Source organism: Sminthopsis crassicaudata, chromosome 4 (assembly GCF_048593235.1).
Source record: "Sminthopsis crassicaudata isolate SCR6 chromosome 4, ASM4859323v1, whole genome shotgun sequence".
Classification (NCBI taxonomy): domain Eukaryota; kingdom Metazoa; phylum Chordata; class Mammalia; order Dasyuromorphia; family Dasyuridae; genus Sminthopsis; species Sminthopsis crassicaudata.
The window spans coordinates 453,751,203-453,770,508 of record NC_133620.1 but is presented as its reverse complement, the minus strand read 5'-3'; the positions used below and the strand labels follow the sequence as shown (position 1 = coordinate 453,770,508).

The 19,306-nt window shown below is 42.4% G+C and overlaps 1 protein-coding gene across 2 annotated transcripts in view; it reads right to left on the bottom strand.

Moving 5' to 3' along the window:
* The window catches only part of ABR (ABR activator of RhoGEF and GTPase), a gene marked incomplete in the record, with an annotated part of 275,581 nt that overhangs the window by 87,710 nt on the left and 168,565 nt on the right, over window positions 1-19,306 (bottom strand). For both annotated transcript variants that reach the window (XM_074263806.1, XM_074263807.1), the window contains 1 exon segment: window positions 3,699-3,884. In XM_074263806.1, coding sequence (XP_074119907.1) covers window positions 3,699-3,884 — 186 coding nt within the window.

Here is a 19,306-nt window from a genome sequence, read left to right as displayed (position 1 = left end):
GCCCTGGTTTCAAATCCTACCTCTGATATTAACAACCTAGGTCACTCTGGGCAGACTCAGTTTCTTTTTCTGTAAAATGGGAGGCTTGGACTAGATGCCTTCTAGCTTAGATCTATGATCCTGCTTCAGTGCTTACTGTGCTCACTCAGTCATTTAATCTTTCTGTATCTCAGTTTCCTCATCTGTAAACTACAGAACTGAACTGGTTCTAAATCTGTGAGACCAAGACAAACAAGTGACCGTAGCTCTTGGGTGGAAGGGGGTTCCCTGATACGGCCAGTGGTCCTCAACAGCTCCCCATTGCAAAGCCTTTTCCAAGGACATCCTCCACCCCCCAAGGCGGCTGCTCCTGCCAGGCCGGGTACCAGCCAGAGTCATTAGGCCTTCTGGGGGTGATAGTTGCCTGGAAACAGCAGCTTAGCACTGGGTGATCTCATAAAAGAAGTAGCAGAGATGCTAATTCCCCTTTTCTGGGTAAGGAATAATCAAATTTCTGAAGCTTCCCTCAGAAGGCAGACTCCTTCCACTTCTGGACCAGAGCTGATTGCCGCCTCAAGCCAGTGGGGTGAATGCAGAGCCCCAGTAACAGCCTCTCCAGGTGCCTGAAGGGGAGGCTGGCCTCCAGCGAGGAACCCAGAGGCTCCTCTGGGGTGGCAGGAGGCACCAGTGCCCAGGAGGGGAAGCCAACTTGGACCAGCCCACGTGGCATCCTTCCTCTCCCTCAGCCAGGGCAATCAGACACTCAGCCCAGCACATTTCACCAGCCCCGTTTCCCCACTCTTCCTCCATCCCCAAATGGCCAATGGAAATTTAGATGGTGAACTGAGTGCTGGAAAGGATCCTGGAAGCCACCTTTCTTTAAGCAGATGAAGAAATTAAGACTCGGAGAGCTATGTGACTTGCCCAGGATCACACAGGTAGAGTCAGAGGCAAGATTTGGATCTGTCCTTGAAATTCCAAGTTCAGTTTTTTCTTTTCCCAAAAAGGATCTTGCCTAATCATGAATTTAAAAAGGGACTTCCTATATATTCTGTAGGACAGCTGGGTGGTACATCGGAAATGGAGTCAGAAAAATGTGAGCTAAAACCCAGTCTCAGACACTTACTTGCTGTGTGACCCTGGGCACTTCACCCTATTTGCCTCAGTTTCCTCATCTGTCAAATGAACCAGAGAAAGCAATGGCAAACCACTTGAGCATCTCTGGCAAGAAAACTCCAAACGGGGTCACAAAGTTGGATGTCACCAAACAACAACATATATTCTGCATTAAGTTTGTTAAGTATGGCGGCTTCCCCCGATAGAAGGGAAGCCTCCTGAGGGCAGGGCCCCTGCTTCTGGATCAGAACTTGTTTTCCCTGAATTAGGATAAATGAGGGTCACAGAGCTGGATCCCAGAGAGGGTTCCACAGCCTTTGGGGTCCTCTGGTGGTCATTTTGCTGAGACAGGACGAGGAAATGGGCAGGACAGTCACTAAAGCAGGGGCTGCTGGGTAGCACCCCCCTGATTGAGTGAGCCCTGGGGGTCAGAGTACAAGAGGAGGAAGATCACAGTTAGTAAGCCATCTTTCCCCAGACTGCTCTTTGTTTGTTTATTTCTTCTAATTTTTAAAGATAGCTTTTTATTTTCAAAATACATGCAAAGATAGTTTTCAACATTATATCCTTGCCAAACCCCAGGTTGCTCTTAAAGAGTCTCTGCTGCATTTGGAACTATGCTCAAAAAGTTACCAAACTGTGCATACCCTTTAACTCAGCAGTGTTTCTACTGGGCTTATATCCCAAAGAGATCTTAAAGAAGGGACCTGTTTGTGCAAGAATGTTTGTGGCCCTTTTCGTAGTGGCCAGAAACTGGAAACTGAGTGGATGCCCATCTGTTGGAAAATGGCTGAATAAATTGTGGTATATAAATATTTGGAATATTATTGTTCTGTAAGAAATGACCAACAGGATGATTTCAGAACGGCCTGGAGGGACTTACAGGAACTGAGGCTGAGGGAAATGAGCGGAACTAGGAGGTCTTTATATACTTCAACAATACTATATGATGATCAATTCTGATGGACGTGGCCCTCTCCAATAATGAGATGAACCAAATCAGTTCCAGTAGAGCAGTAATGAACTGAACCAGCTACACCCAGTGCCAGAACTCTGGGAGATGAATCACTACATGGAATTCCCAATCCCTCTGTTTTTGTCCCCCTGCATTTTGGATTTCCTTCACAGGTTAATTGTACACTGTTTCAAAGTCCGATTCTTTTTGTATAGCAAAACAACTGTTTGGCCATGTGTGTGTGTGTGTGTATATATATATATATATATATATATATATATATATATATATATATATATATATATATATATATATATATATATATGCATGTATATATAGTATTTAATTTATACTCTAACATATTTGACATGTATTGGTCAACTTGCCATCTGGGGAGGGGGGAAGGAGGAGAAAAATTGGAACAAAAAGCTTGGCAATTGTTAGTGCTGTAAAATTACCCATGCATATATCTGGTAAATAAAAAGCTATAATAATAATAAAAAAAGAGTCCCTGCTGCTTTCCTCAAGGTCAAAGTCAACCCTTTAAATCAAAGTCCAGGTACAGCAGTCCTGGTGTTTGTGCTGAAGAACCAAGTCAAGCCTTCTTTAGCTGCAGAAGAAAACTAACCCATGCTTCTTCCCATCGACTGCCATAATCTATAAGCCTTAGCTAAGTCGATTAACCTCCATTTCCTTGCCTGAGAAATGGGGATGGATCCAAAGAGTTTTTGCTTATGGGGGTCATATTTATAGATATTGATCTTGTTGGAAATCAAAACTAATTTTGAATTTGTGGACCCTCCGAAAGGATTTCAGAGACACCCCACCTCCCCCCAGGATTCTCTGGACAACACTCAGAAAACCACTGGAGAGGGATGCTAAGGCCCTTTTCCAGTTTCCATGTAAGATCTGGTGCATCTATGATCCTCTGGTAAAAAAAAAAAAAAAAAAAAAAAGGGCAGCTGCCTGTCGTTGTATGACCTGCAAACTAAGAATGGGACAGAAAAAAGCAGCATCAAGCTCAAGTTGGCCTGGGGGGGAGGTCAGAGTTTGTTGACCTCTGACATAATGTAGAGAGAGTGATCTGAGGGCAAGAAGACACTCTCTCCCTCCCTCTTCACTCTCTCTTTCTCTCTGTCCCTTTCCCATTCCCTTTCTCACTTTCCTCCTTCTCCCTGTCTGTCTCTTTTTTTCTGACACATCCTGACTGTGACTCCCTAACTAATTGCTTGTGTGATATTAGGCAAATCACTTAAACCTTTTTGGGCCTCAGTTTCCTCATCTGAAAAAGAGGGGGCTGGACTAGATAGACCCTTCGAGTTTTATATTTTATGACACTTATGTCCAAAAAGAGACCTTTTCTCTGGGGCTGGAAAACAGCACCCAGAAGGGTGAGTCGCTTTCCGATTCTCTCTCCCCTGAAAACCGCCGGCCCTAGGGCCCACCCATCTTGTGTGGTACCTGCTCTCCTGGCTATACCTGCAAAACCCCGTCCTCCTGAATCCCCTGAAGCTCTGTGGCAGTGGATCACCAGAGTCCTCATGCATCCCCAGCCTCGAGGGCAGCCTCGGTGCAGGGTCACTTCAGCTCCTCCAATGGCAGTGCCAGGGGGGGAGGGGCGGGAGAGAAGGAAAGGCAAGGCACTTACCAGTTTCTGGAAGAGGTGGCCCAAGGTGACCTGGCTATCCCACTGCTGCACCTTGGGGCAGAGATTGTCGTAGAACTCCTTGTGGATCTCATAGATGTCCTGAATCTTGTAGAAGATGGTCTCAATCTGCTGGATGGTGAGCACAGGCTGGGATGTGGTAGCTGTGGCCTTGAGGGGCTTCATGGGCTGTGAGCGAGAAGAAGAGGAGACGGGGCTGGAGTAAGAAAACCCAAGAACATGGGGAGAGCCGGGGGTGACTCCAAGAGCTCGGGACCGTGAGCAAACCAATGCCTTCAATACTGAGCCTCTGCTTTCTCATCTGTAAAATGGGGACAATGTTTAACTTATATTGGATTACATGTCATCTAGGGGAGGGATGGGAACACAGGGTTTTTCAAGGGTCAATGTTGAAAAATTATCCTTGCTTATGATTTGAAAATAAAAAGTTTCAATTTTAAAAATGGGGACTAGCCCATGCTCACACTCACACATTGGGGACAATGTAAAGAAAACATACAATGAACCTTAAATATATCAATCTGTCAAGGACCTGTGGTTACTCTATCCAATAACAACAACAAAAAACAACAGCTGGCACACAGGTGACACTTTAAGGTCCACAGCATTATCACATTTGAACCTCACAATAACGCTAGGAGGCAAGTGCTCTACTTTAGTCCCCATTTTACAGATGAGGAAACTGAGGCAGGCACTGCTTAAGTGGCTCACCAAGGCTCACCCAGTTAGTAAGTGTATGAAGCTGAATTTTAACTCAGATTCCCCTGCCCTCTCTCCCTTTATATATATTACAATCTTTCAGCACTTTTAGCCACGGAGGTGGGGAAGTTCACTGGCAGGAAAGTGAGCTGATTTGCCTGGTCATACAAGCTAGGACGAGACAGAGATAGCTTCCTCTTGGAACTCTGCCTCCAGCGGCTGAGAAAGGCAGAAATGTGCCTGAGGAATGTCAGAAGCAGAATCACACTCAGAGCACCATAGAACGGAGGCCAGCAAACCCTCAATTCACAGATGCGGACAACAGAGTACAGCTGGTAACAGTCCACAGTCATACAGCTAAAAAGCAGGATTCGAATACAGATCCTCCAAACTACAAGCTGACTAAGGCCGGACAGTCTCTCTTAAACTTAAAGCTTTGAGGGGACATCCATTTTGGGGCTGATATTTACTTTAAAGTGTATATAAATCTGAGGGGACTGCCTTTTTTTTTTTTTTTGGACCTGTGATTTTATTGCTAAGGCCTAGTGAGGAAACTCCATTCACCAATGCAAGGTAGCGCCTCCTTAGCAACTTCTCAGCTTACAGTCACTGGGAGATTAATGAAGGGACTTGCCTAGGGTCACAGCACCAGTACTAAGCCAGCTCTCTCGCCTCCAGGTCTCCTGCCTTTCCTCTAAATGTGAGCCCCGCAGGAACGGGAGGGGCTGGGGGGACTTCCCTTGCCAGGGTCCTGCCCAGACAAGGGCCCAGGAGGGGCCCTGGACCCGCTCCACTGAGCCTGAAGCTTGATTTATACTTGGGTGTGGCTGTCACAGGCCCCAACAGGCCATGCTCGGCTCACATGGCAAAGAAACCCAGCATGCTGGGACCTGCCGGCTCCCGGGACCAGCGCCAAGCCTGGGGCACCCATGGCTTCCATCTGGAAGCCAGCCCGCAGGCTGCAGTCACTGGGCAGCGCCCTGCCCGAAATGCCATAATAGGTTGTTTGCCTTTTCTAACAGGATCCACACCTTCCTCTGGGGAGGACCTCACCCAGTATTTCATGAGGCCCCATTCCCTTCCCACTCTAGCGGATGGGAGAGTTAGTCTGGAACTTCCTCCCCGGGAACCCCACCTCCCTGTGGCCTGCAATGGTGAAAGGAGTCCTGGGCTCTCTGGAGATGGAGATCAAACAAGTCCTTTCCCTGAGGACAGAAAGATGAGAAGTTTCAAATCCAACTTTCCACTTTACAGCTGAGGAAACTGAGGGCCAGAGAAGTTAAGACACTTTCAGGATCATCACTTTAGAGCTAGAAGGGACTCAGAGACCATTTAGTGTGATCCCTTTTTTTACAGGCAGGGAAATCAAGGCTCAGGAAACTGAACTGACTTATCCAAGATACCATAGCATCAGAGAAAGGATTTGATTGAAAATAAGAAAACTACTGAACTAATAAATACAACTAGAAACTGGTTTTATGAAAGCAAAAAACCAATAAAATAAGCCAGGGATGAATTTGATTAAAAAAAGAAATATGAAAACCAAATTACTAGTATCAAAAATGAAAGGGGTGAATTCACCACCAATAAAAAGGAAATTAAGACAATTGTTAGAAACTATTTTGTTGGATTATATGCCAATAAATTTGATAATCTAAATGAATTGGATAACTATCTACAAAAATATAACTTGCCCCAGATTAATAGAAGAAGAAATAAAATACTTAGTCCTAGGGGAAAAAAACAAAAAAAAACCAAATTGAACAAGCCATCCATGAATTTCTTAATCCCCAGGATAAAGTGGAATCATTCCCAATAAGATCAGGGGTGAAACAAGGTTGCCCACTATCACCATTACTATTCAATATTGTATTAGAAATGGTAGCTTTGGCTATAAGAGAAGAAAAGGAGATTAAAGGAATTAGAATAGGTCATGAGGAAACCAAATTATCACTCTTTGCAGATATGATGGTATCCTTTGAGAAGGCCAGAAAATCTACTAAAAAGCTATTAGAAATAATCCACAACTTTAGCCAAGTTTCAGGATATAAAATAAATCCACATAAATCCTCAGCATTTTTATACATCACCAACAAAATCCAACAGCAAGAGATACAAAGAGAAATTCAATTTAAAATAACTGTTGATAATATAAAATATTTGGGAATCTATCTGCCAAGGGAAAGTCAGGAACTATATGAGCAAAACTACAAAACACTTTCCACACAAATAAAGTCAGATCTAAACAATTGGAAAAATACCAAATGTTCTTGGACAGGTCAAGCGAATATAGTAAAGACGACAATACTAGCTAAACTAATCTACTTATTTAGTGCTCTACCAATCAGACTCCCAAGAAACTATTTTACTTTACTAGAAAAAATAACAAAATTCATCTGAAAGAACAAAAGATCAAGAATTTCAAAAAATTTAATGAAAAGAAAAGCAAATGAAGGTGGCTTAGCTGTACTAGATCTAAAACTATATTATAAAGCAGCAGTCATCAAAACCATTTAGTAATGGCTAAGAAATAGAGAAGTCGATCATGGAATAGGATAGGTTCATAGAACAAAACAGTCAGTGACTATAGCAATCTAATATTTGACAAACCCAAAGGCCTCAGCTTTTGAGATAAAAATTCAACATTTGACAAAAACTGCTGGGAAAACTGGAAACTAGTATGGCAGAAATTAGGTATGGACCCATACCTAATATCATATACCAAGATAAGGTCGAAGTGGTTTCATGATCTAGACATAAAGAATGATATTATAAACAAATTAGAAGAACGTAGAATAGTTTACCTCTCAGATTTGTGGAGGAAGAAGGAATTTGTGACAAAAAACAAAAAAAAACTAGAGCTCATTTATTGATCACCAAATAGATAATTTTGATTATATTAAGTTAAAAAAGTTCTTGTACAAACAAGACTAAGGCAGACAACATTAGAAGAGAAGCAATAAACTGGGAAAACATTTTTACATCCATAGGATCTAATAAAGGCCTCATTTACAAAATATATAGAGAATTGACTCAAATTTATAATAGTTCAAGCCATGCTCCAATTGATAGAATGATCAAAGGATATGAACAGACAATTTTCAGATGAAGAAATTCAAACTATTTGTAGTCACATGAAAAGGTGCTCCAAATCACTATTGATCAGAGAAATGCAAATTAAGATGACTCTGAGATATCAGATTGGCTAAGATGATAGGAAAAGATAATGATGAATGTCAGAGGAAATGTGGGAAAACTGGAACACTGACACATTGTTAGTGGAACTGTGAATGGATCCAACCATTCTAAAGAGCAGTTTGGAACTATGCTCAAAAAGTTATCAAACTATGCATACCCTTTGACCCAGCAGTGTTTCTACTGGGCTCTTAAAAGAGCTCCCAAAGAGCTCTTAAAAGAGAGAAAGAGACTCACCTGTGCAAAACTGTTTGTGGCACCCTTTTTTGTAGTAACAAGAAAATGGAAACTGAATGGATGCCCATCAATTGGAGAATAGCTGAATAAATTATGATATGTGAATACTATGGAATACTATTGTTCTGTGAGATATGACCAGTGGAATGATTTCAGAGAGGCTTGGAGAGACCTACATGAACTGATGCTAAGTGAAATGAGCAGAATCAGGAGATACATGGCAACAAAAAGACTATGGCAATCAATTCTGATGGATGTGACTCTCTTCAACAATGAGATGATTCAAACCAGTTTCATTTGTTCATTGATGAAGAGAGCTATTTACACCCATAGAGAGGACAATGGGAACTGAGTATGGGCCACAGCATAGCATTCTCACTCTCTCTGCTGTTATTTACTTGCATTTTGTTTTCTTTCTCAGTTTGTCTTTTTCTTCTTTCTTGATCTAATTTTTCTTGTGCAACAAGATAACTGTATAAATATGTATACATATAACAGATTTAATATGTATTTCAACATATTTAATGTGAATTGAACTACCTGCCAACTAGGGGAGGGGGTGGGGGGGGAAGGAGGGGAAAATTTGGAACAAAAGGTTTTGCGAGGGTCAATGTCGGAAAAATTACCCATGCATAAGCTTTGTAAATAAAAAGTTTTAATTTAAAAAAAGAAAAGAAAAAAATATCCAGGACCACATGAATTTACAAGTAAATTCTACCAACATTTAAAGAACAATTAATCCCAATACTAGATTAATTATTTGGAAAAACAGGCAAAGACAGAGTCCTACTAAATTACTTTTATGACACAAATATGATGCTGATATCCAAACCAAGCAGAATGAAAACAAAGAAAGAAAATTATGGACCAACATCCTTAATAAATATTGATGCAAAAACTTTAAATAAAATACTAGCAAAGAGATTCAGCAACATATAACAAGGATCATACACTATGGCCAGGTGGGATTTATACCAGGAATCCAGGGATAGTTAAATACTGGGGACACTATCAGCATAATTGATCATAGAACAGATAATCGTGTGATTAAAGGCAGAAAAAGCCTTTGACAGCACCCATTCCTATTAGAAACACTAGAAAGCATAGAAATAAATGAAGTTTACCTTAAAATGATAAGTAATATTTATCTAAAATTACCAGTAAGCATTCTCTGTAATAAGGATAAGCTAGAAGCCTTCCTAGTACAATTGGGTGAAGCAAAGATGGCCATTATCACCTCTATGATTCAATATTGTTCTAGAAATGTTAGCTATAGCAAGAAGAGAATAAAAATAAGTTAAAGGAATTAGAATAAGCAAAACTCATTCTTTACAGATAATGACGTTAGACTTAGAAAATCAAAGAGAATCAACTAAAAAACTACTTTAAATCATTAACAACTTTGCCAAAGTTTCAGTAAATAAAAATAAATCCACAGAAATCATCAGCAATTCTATATATTACCAACAAAGTCCAGCAACAAGAGATAAAAAGATAGATTCTATTTAAAATAGCTGGAAACAGCATAAAATATCTGGGAGTCTACCTGCCAAGGTAAACCTAAGAACTATCTGACCTCAAATATAAAACACTTTTCACACAAATAAAGTCAGATCTAAACAACTGGAAAAATATTAATTGCTTATGGATAGACCAAACCAATATAATAAAAATGACAATTCTATCCATTTTAATCTATTGGTTCAGTGTCCTAGCTGTGAAACTATTAAAAAAATTATAGAGCTAGAAAAAATAATGGCAAAATTCATCTGGAAGAATATCAAGGGGGAAAAATGTGAAAAAAAAATGGCCTTGTCAATAATTATCAAAACAATATGTGTATTAGCTAAGAAATACAGTGGTAGGTCATTAGAATAGATTAGAAACAAATTACATCAGAGTAAATGACCATAGTAATACATGATTAACCCAAAGATCTAAGCTTTTGGAACAGAAACTCATTATCTGATCAAAGTTCTAAGAAAACTAGATAATAGTATGGCAGAAATTAAGTACAGACACCATCTCACACTGTATACCAAAATAAGATCAAAATGGGTACATGATTTACACACAGAGTGATACCATTAGCAAATTAAGAGACAATGGAATAGTTTGTGTGTCAAATTTGTGGATAAGGGAAGAATTTAAGCCAAAAGAAGATATAGAATACATTACAAAATATAAAATAGATAATTTTGATTATATAAAATTAAAAAGTCTTTTAGTAAGCAAAACCAATGAAATCAAAATTATAAGGAAAGCAGAAAACTGGGGGAGGGATTTGCAACAGGTTATATCTGATAATCTCTCCTCTCTCAAATACAGAGTCAAATTTATAAAAATACAAGTCATCCCTCAATTGAAAATCAAAAGATAGGAACAAGCAGTTTTCAGATAAAGAAATCAAAGTCACCTATAGTTATATTAAAAACTTCTAAATCACTATTAAAAATGCAAATTAAAATAATTCTGAGGTACCCCTCTATGCCAATCAGAGTGGTTAATATGAAAAAAAAAAAAAGGCAAATGACAAATGTTGAAGGGGACGTGGGAAAACTGGGATGCTAATACATTGCTGGTAGACTTGTGAACTGATCCAACATTTCTGAAGAACAATTCGGAACTATGTTCAAAAGGCTATAAAAATCCAGGAATACTAGTCTATATCCCAAAGATACCCTCCAAAAAAGGGAAAAGGACTTATATATGCAGAAATATTTGTAGCAGCTCTTTTTGTGGTAGTTAAGAATTGGAAATTGGAGAGATGTCTGTCAGTTGGGGAATGGTTAAACAAGCTATGATGTTTGGTTGTAATGGAATATTACTATACTATAAAAAATGACAAGTAAGAGGATTTCAGAAAAACCTGGAAAAATGTTTATGAACCGATGCATAATGAAGTGAACAGAACAAAGAGAAAATCATACACCGTAATAGCAAAATTGTTCTATGAAGAACTGTGACTGCTTTTCTCACCAACACAATCGCAAAAAACTAATGAAGCTTATAATCAATCTCTAGAGAAACAACTGATATTGATTGAATACAGACTGAACATGCTCTTTTTTCAATTCCGTTCTCTTATTTTTTTCTTTTATTCAAGCCTTCTTGTACCAAGTGACTAATATGGAAATGCCTTATATAACTGCACACGTGTAATCTATATCTGATTGCTTATCAAATCAGGGAGGTAAAAAGGGAGGGGAGGAGAAGAGGGAGGGGCAGAATTTGGAAGTCAAAACTTTAAAGGAAAATGTTAAAGGAAAAAAAAAAGGCTTTGAGCTAAGGGCTACTGACTCCAAAGCCAATGCTCTTTCTACTACGATGATATTGCCCCCATCTAGATTCATCCATGCTTTCTTTTCACTGTGCAATGATTCTCCCTTTCTAGTAGGCAGGTATATTTTTGTCTGAACTGAGACTGACTGGGCCAGCAAAAATATGAGACTCAGAAATCTCAAGAGCAAATATCATTCCCTAATATGGTTCCCAGTTAGCTAAATAAGAGCGATGCTCCCCTTTATCCCTTTTATCCATTAGGAGGTGGGTGGGTACAGTTCCTAACACCCACAAACCATCTGCTTTATGCTTCAGAAAGAGACTTTCCTAGGACAACTAGTCCCCATAGGCCTCTCTGCTAAGTGTGGCTTGCCTGGGGAATTAAGGGTGGGGAAGGAGCAAGGGAGGAGGAGAAACTGGCTCTTCTGTTTTTTAGGAAAGGAAAAAGAAAATTGAGAAAGGGGATAGCATTGTCACAAAATAGCTTAACTTTACATTTTATTATATCTTCCAAAAAAGGGAGGAGAGTTTCTTCTCAAGTCCTCTAACTCATTTGCAAAATCAACCAACAGCTTTCCAGCTGAGAGATAGCTCCCCTAAGCAAACACAATGGCAGCCATCTGAACAATAGGCATGATGGAATATGGAACTAAGGACTCTGGGTTACAAGGCCTATCTGATGAGAATTTGCAAATGAAGGACTGTATTCTCGCTTTCAAGGGGGGACAGAAATGTAATAGTAGGAACATGTGGAAAGATCACAGAGTCCTATTTTTAGAGAAGAAAGAAAATTTAGAGATCATTGATGTCCTCATGATGAGAAAATTGAGATTAAGTGACTTGTTGAAGGTCACAAAGCTACTAAGTATTCGAGGCAGGATTTGAACCTTCCTGATATTATTCCATTGCTTTATCCACTGTGACATATTGCTTCAGAAGAGCACTAGAGAACATTCACAATGATAAGAGGGTCTAGAAACTGTATCAAATGAGGAACAGTTGAGGCGACTGGAAATGGATAATAAGATTTTCAATTCAGAGCTTGATAGGATCTCAGAAATCCAACTCTATCATTCTATATATGAGAAACCTAAGAATTCTAGTCCAACCCATTCATTTCACAGATGAGGAAACGAAGGCCCTGGGATGTCAAGGAATAAATAGCCAAGCCAGATTCTATAAACTCCAAATTGTATTCTAATATATATATATATATATATATATCTTTTTATTTACAAGATATATGCATGGGTAATTTTTCAGCATTGACAATTGCAAAACCTTTTGTTCCAACTTTTCCCCTCTTCCCCCCCCTTCCCCCTAATGGCAGGTGGACCAATACATGTTAAGTATCAAACCCTATATTCTTCTCTGACATTATGTTTAACCTAGAAAAGAGAAGACTTTGGCAAGAGTCCTTTCAAGAATCTGAAGGGTTTTCATGTGGAAAAGGGAGTAGACTTAAACTGTATTGATTGGAAGAACTAGGCAAGATGGGTGGATGTTACACAGACCTAGGTTTAGACATGATACAAAAAGGGAAGAATTTTCTAAAAGCTATCTACCAAAAGAATGTGGGAATATGCACACTTCCCGTCAGTGATAGTAATCCAGGAGAAGCGGGCTGCCCATCTGTCAGGCAGGCTAGAGGAGCAATGCATTCGTGGGTTGGAATCAAGAGCACGGGATGAAGGCTCATTCATAGATTAGAGCTGGGAAGGATGTCAGCAGCCATCTCAACCAGTCTCATTTTCCAAATGAGATTAAGAGATTTGCCTGGTATCATAAAGTCTGAGGCAGGTGAACTCAGACCTTCCTGCCGTGACTGCACAGGGCTTCAAAGCCCATGCCTCTAACTCCAAGTTAGTACTCCAACTCCAAGTGGCACAAAAAGCATCAGATTCCAGGGCCTCGGTCGCCAAATGTAGAATTTGCCTACTGCCGCCCTCCCTTCCCAAGATGCATCCTCACCGCACCAGCCAAGAATCTGGATGTGATGACCTGAGACGCAGCCATTAGATTTTAGGATCCTCTGGTTGGCGTACCGCTGACCTCAGCATCAACTAAGTCTCACCAGCAGAAAGCTCCAGCTCAGCCTCCTTCTCTCCCACCTGTCTGAAGCTGAAAGCTATAGCTCCCATGCTCTGCCAAGGGCAAAAAGTTACTTCCACTTAAAGATACTTGCTGATCCTCCCCACTTCCAGCTGAAGGATTCCAAAACGTAAGTGTGAGCAGAACACATTCCCCCTCCTCATACTTCTGACAGCCTTAACCAATCAATATCCATTTAGTACCTGATCATGGAGTCAAGAGCTCTGAATTTGAATCTAATTTCAGGTACTTCTACCAGGTGTTCTCAAACTACTCAAGATGTGGTCCACTGAGCACGTTTATGCGGGAGGGCGGAGACAGAGTGTGAGCTTTTGTTTTTACTATAGTCCGGCCTCCCACAGTCTGAGGGACAGGGAACTGGCCCCTATTTAAAAAGTTTGAGGACCACTTATTATTATTATTATTAGAATCTAAACTATTTCACAGGATCAGAGATTTCAAAGTTTCAAAGGGCCTCCAAGGTCAAACTTTGCCCAATCCCCTCATTTTCCAGATGAGGGAACTGAGAACTCGAGAGACTCAGTAATTTAACAGCTAATGATAGCAATGGCTAACATTTGTTTGGCACTTAACCAGGCATGGCGCTAAGCACGTTATAATTATCTCACCTGATATCAGCTCACAACTGGGAGGTAGGGGATATTATTATTCTGAGTTTACAAATCAAGAAACTGAAGCAGACACAGGTGAAGTGACTTATACAGGGCCATAAAGACACATAAGTGTCTGAAGCAGAACCTATGGAATGTAAGTGAAAGCCAGTGTCCCTGTGCTGAGGCTCTAACATTCTATAAGCAGCAATCAATCAACATTTATTGCCGACTTAGCACTTAAGTAAGAACCTAACAAAACATCTATATTGCACAAGAGCATTGAGGGCTCAAAAAACAGTGTATTATAGAGCTCCCAGGACATGCAGAAAGATAAGGTGACAGAAAACTGTTAAGACACAGTACAGCCCCAGGGCATTAGAGAGGTGCACACTGGGTGATCTCCTCCTCCTCATTCTATTGTTGTGGCTGCTACTGCTGCTGTTTTTTGCTGTTTCTAGTTGCTGCGGCCCACTCCTGCTGCTGTAGCTGCTGTCACTACCATTATTACTGCTGCTACTGCTACTACTATTAACTACTAACAACAAGCACAACTATTACTACTGTTGCTAGTGCTAAGATCTTTCTGGCCTTCATTCCAGCAGCCATTAAGGGGGTTCCTGTCTGTCCCCCCCTCACTTTCCTTAAGTTCTTGTTTCCTGTCTGAAGGACCCTTCTGCCTCTGGACTAGTAATCCAGGGAGACCAGGGAACTCCAAGAATGCAGGAGTTCAGGTTCCAAGCCCTTCCAGCTTCCCCAGGCTCCCCAGATGACTCACCCAGGTTTCTCCCCCATCCCTGGGGAGGTGTTTTCCAGAATCTTATCTAAAGAAATGTGAAAGCCATAAAGCAATCTTGAACTCCTGGAGCTGGGAATTAGCACTGTAAGGGAAGCTGAGGGTGGAGGAACTGGTCAGGATTGAATTGTTGTGATCATTTTGGGGGAGGGGATCACTTGACCCTCCAGGGCCTCAGTTTCCTCCTTTGCAAAATGAAGGAGTCAGATTTGCTGCTGCTGCTATTGCTTCTAGTCACTTTTCGTCATGTCCGACTCTTTGGGTCCATCTAGGGTTTTCTTGGTAAAGACACTGCACTGGTTTGCCATTTCCTTGTCCATCTTATTTGACAGAGAGTTAAGATGTAGGCTGAAACTCTGAATCAGACAAGAGAGCACTTAAGGCTACCTATTAGATGTGAGACAATGGCTCTATTAACATGTATTTGGATGATGGCTCTCCTCACCATAGATGCTTGCTGAATGTTTGGTAGTAAGATAATCATAGGCAAGGATTGGAGGATAGAGGGAGAGAAGTCAGAGGTACTTGGCCACAGGACAAGGAGGAGAGAGGCTGGAGACTCGGGACTCCAGAATCCAGGATACATCTTTGGCAAGCCACGCCCCCTTCACTTATCCCCCTAAAGACCAAGGACTTTGATTTATCCTGACTCCGGCTGACCCTGCGGCCCTCCAGGGAGCTAGCTTGTACTTTACATTATGTGATTAGCCCAGAATCACACAGCTAGGAAGTGTCTGAGCCAGATTTGAAATCAGGAAGGTGAGTTTTCCTTATTTATTAATATGAAGGTATCATTTATAGAATACCTACCATGTGCTAGGCGCTGTGCTAAGCACCTTGCAAATATCTCATTTGATTGTCATGATAAGGAGGTATATGAGGTTATTATGCCCATTTTACAGATGAGGAAACTCAGACACACAGATTCAGGGACCTCTCCAGAACAATACAGTTAGTAAATATTTGAGGCCAGATTTGAACTCGGGGCAGCCTGCCTCCAGAGCCCTTTAAGCTCTATAGTTCTGATTCAGTGAATAATAAGAGGAAGTTTTATTCCTACACATGTTAGGGAAGACATCATATTAGAGTAGACTTAGCAATCAATTAATAAGCATTTATCAAGTCAAAAGATCTGAGTTCAAATCCCAGATAAGCCACTTAATACCTGGGTAACCTTGGGCAAGCAAGCCCTTCCCCGTCAGAGACTCTCATTTTCCCAATTTGAAAAATGTGGGGAGAAGGGGACCAGAGGGGTAAGGCTAGATAAAAGCCTCTAAGGCCCCTCTGAATGAGAGGGGGTTATCCCATCGAGGCACTGTGCTATAGAAGAAAGAATGAATTTCCAATCAAAGGCTCCAAGTTCATGTTTTACCATTTACCCTTTCCAAGGCCTATAAAAGGAGGAGGTCACACCAGATGGGGCTCCTCCATTTGGATCCTATTTCAGATGAGTGTGACTCAGAGGCTGAATTTCTTTGTTCATAAATTGAAGGAATTATACTAGATGATCCCTGGGGTCTCCCTTGCACTTCTGAACCTATGATGACAATGGTAAAGACTACACACACACACACACACACACACACACACACACACACACACACACACAGATACACAGATACAGACACACAGATAAACAGACACACAGACAGCTCTCAGGGCCAATATGTTTTGTCACAAGGCTCTGGTCTGGGAGCTCATACAGACCACACCGCTCGGTGGGGGTGCTGGGGGGGCGGTACGCACAAGGCCATTTTCTCTTTTGGGAACAAAAAGGAAACCACTATCAGGCTCCAATAAGAGATTCCCTCAAGTCACTCAGTGAGTCATTGCAAGGGCCAAGAAGAGGAGTTAATGGTTTAAGTCCCTAGACTCAGTTCGGTTTCCACCTGAGTGGGGGGAGACTTTGCCACTCATCTATGGGGTAGGAAACAAGAGAGAATGTAGACACCCCACCCCCAAAGCTCCCCCAAGTCTCTCCACACAACCCCACTGACAGGCTGGAGGACCTGGTTCCTCATAGACGCCCCAGGCTGCTGGGAAAGGGGAAGATGTGGAGGCTGCCTCAGCTGCTGTTCACATGAGCAGACCTCAAGGCTAGTCGCTCTCCAGCCAAAGGAAGCAGGAGCAGGGGCTCCAGGGGCCCCAGATGGTTCCCCTTTTGAGCTAGAAGGGAGAGAACTCTCAACTGCCTTGTATACCCAGGTCCTATATGGTGTCTGTCTGTCTGTTGTCTCTCTGTCTTCTGTCTCTGTCCTCTCTCTCTTACAGTAAGTTTTTATAGATGCCCCCTTTTTAAAACTATCATAATTTCCCTCAGTATTCCTTCCCCATCTAAGAGCACTCCCATAAAACAAATATCTTTAAAGACAAAAAAGGGGAAAAATTCATAACTGATCAATACATTGAAAAGGTTTGAAACTATGCATACTGTGGGCCATTTGTGGACCTCCCACTCCTACAAAGTGGGGTGGGGTGGGCATGTGCATCTTGGGGCTTCCAAAACAATTACTGATTGGTACAAGGAAAAAGAAGGGCCATGATGGGCTTCTTCTTCATCTTCTAAGCTTTCCAGGATCTCATGGCACTCTGACCCTTTCAGCTTCCCATCAAGGCAGGGGAAAGGGCAAGGAATGCCTCCCTCACAAGTCTGAGCAGGGAGACACTGAGGGCCAGAGAGGCAAAATGAGCTTGGAACCCAGGCTGAGGATCAAATGAGTTGATAACCGTACAACACTTAATATATAACATAATATTACAAACTAAAATAGTATGTCTGTAATGTCCTTCCCTTCCTTCCTTCCTCTTTCCTTCCCTCTCTACTTCTCTCCCCCTCCCTCCCTTCCTCTTTTCCTCCCTCTTTTCCTCCATTCCTCACTCCTTCCCCTTCTTTCCCTGCCCTACAATATATGCCCTGCTGACCTCTTGCTGCTTCTCACAAAAGACTTTCCATCTGCCGTCTCTCTGTCAGGAGGGACGCTGGCTGTCGCCGTGTCTGGGATGCTCTTTCCTCCTAGAGGAGGCCCTTTCCAGGCTGAGCTGTCGAGAGCCTTGCCCTGGAACACTACCCTCCACGTACTGGGCAAATACCTATTTATTTATACGCTCTTACTCCATCAGAATGTACGTTCTTTGAGACTGTTTTGTACTTGGCACAAAATGAGCACTTTAATAAGTGTTTGCAGACTGATTCTTCCCAAGGATGTTGGGAGGCTGAATGGAGGTGACCTAGGAGGGTCCTCCAGCTCTCCAAGACAATGCAGCCACTGGAACTTCTTAGTTCCAGGCCCAAGTTTCCACAGCCCCATCCTCACCCATGAGACCAAGGCTGGGCCCTGCCATCACCCTCCCTCCCAGCTGGGGCACACACTGGCATTCAGGCTGGCAGGCCCATGGTGTCTGTAACCAGAGCTCAACAGGAACCTGGGATGCACAAGATTACTTAATCCTTGAGACAGCCAGCAATTCCCCAGTCCCCTGCTCCCCAGGGCAGGGAAAAGAAACAAGGAAGGACTTGTTTCCTCATGAACGTGTGTGTGTGTGTGTGTGTGTGTGTTTGTACATGTGCGCGTGCGCGCACACACACACACACACACACAACCAAATCACAAATGGCACTGAGAGAACTCTCATAATCAGGAAGCGAAAAAAGAACATTCAAATCATCCGGGAGGAGGAAGATAGATGGGAGTTTGGAGGAAACAATAAAAACAGAAGACAGAGGAAAAAAGGCAGTGGAGGGATCCGGCCTTCTTCCCCCTTGAAAACACACACACACACCCACCCACACACACGCATCCCTTCCTCCCACGCTGGCCAATGACATGCAAACCCTGTGGGCAATCAGGGTTTCAATTTTGAATTTTCAATTTCAATTTTGAGTCCTTCCCCCCGCCTCGTCCTTGGGCTCCTCTGGCTGCCAGAGGATCCTGGCTGAACTTCTGGAGCCACCGGGCAACTGCCCACTTTCCTTTATCCCAGATACAGCCAAGCAATCAGACACTGGGATGGCTGGGCCGGAGAGAAGGAAGCAGGAGCCAGTACCTTTGCCATTTGTGTGTGTGTGTGTGTGTGTGTGTGTGTGTGTGTGTGTGTGTGTGTGTGTCTATGTGTGAAAGAGACACAGAGAGACACAAAGAGAGATAGACAGAGATAGAGACACACAGAGAGAAGGGAAGAGATGAAGAGATAGGGAGAGACCCTTAGAGACATTTCAAAGACACTTGAAATGAACCAGGACAGTGGCCTCTGGCTCTTGTTGGGGGCCAGAGAGGGGAGGAAAGGGAGGGAGCTGTGAGGTAGAGAAAACAGGAAATAACACGACCTCTGCACAGGCCATGTCAGCATGGGGGAGCGGGGCAGCAGAGGACCCAAGAGTGATCTCCTTGGAGAGAGAAGGAACCTTCAGACAAAGGTCCTGTGCACAGAGCCACGCTGGCCTCCACGGACTCTGAGAGAAGTTGTCTGAGACTGACAGATCAAAGGAGAGAGTGATGGACGTGGAGCCAGAGAACCTGGCTCTCAGTCTGGGACTCCGCGTGACTCCTAACGGCCACAGGGTCAGAGATCTGAGTGAGATGGACTTCGGAAGCCATTAACTCCACAACTCACTTTTTCTTTTTCTTCCTCCCTCTTTTCTGTCTCTCTTCTCCCCCTTCTCTTCTCTCCTCTTATATAAT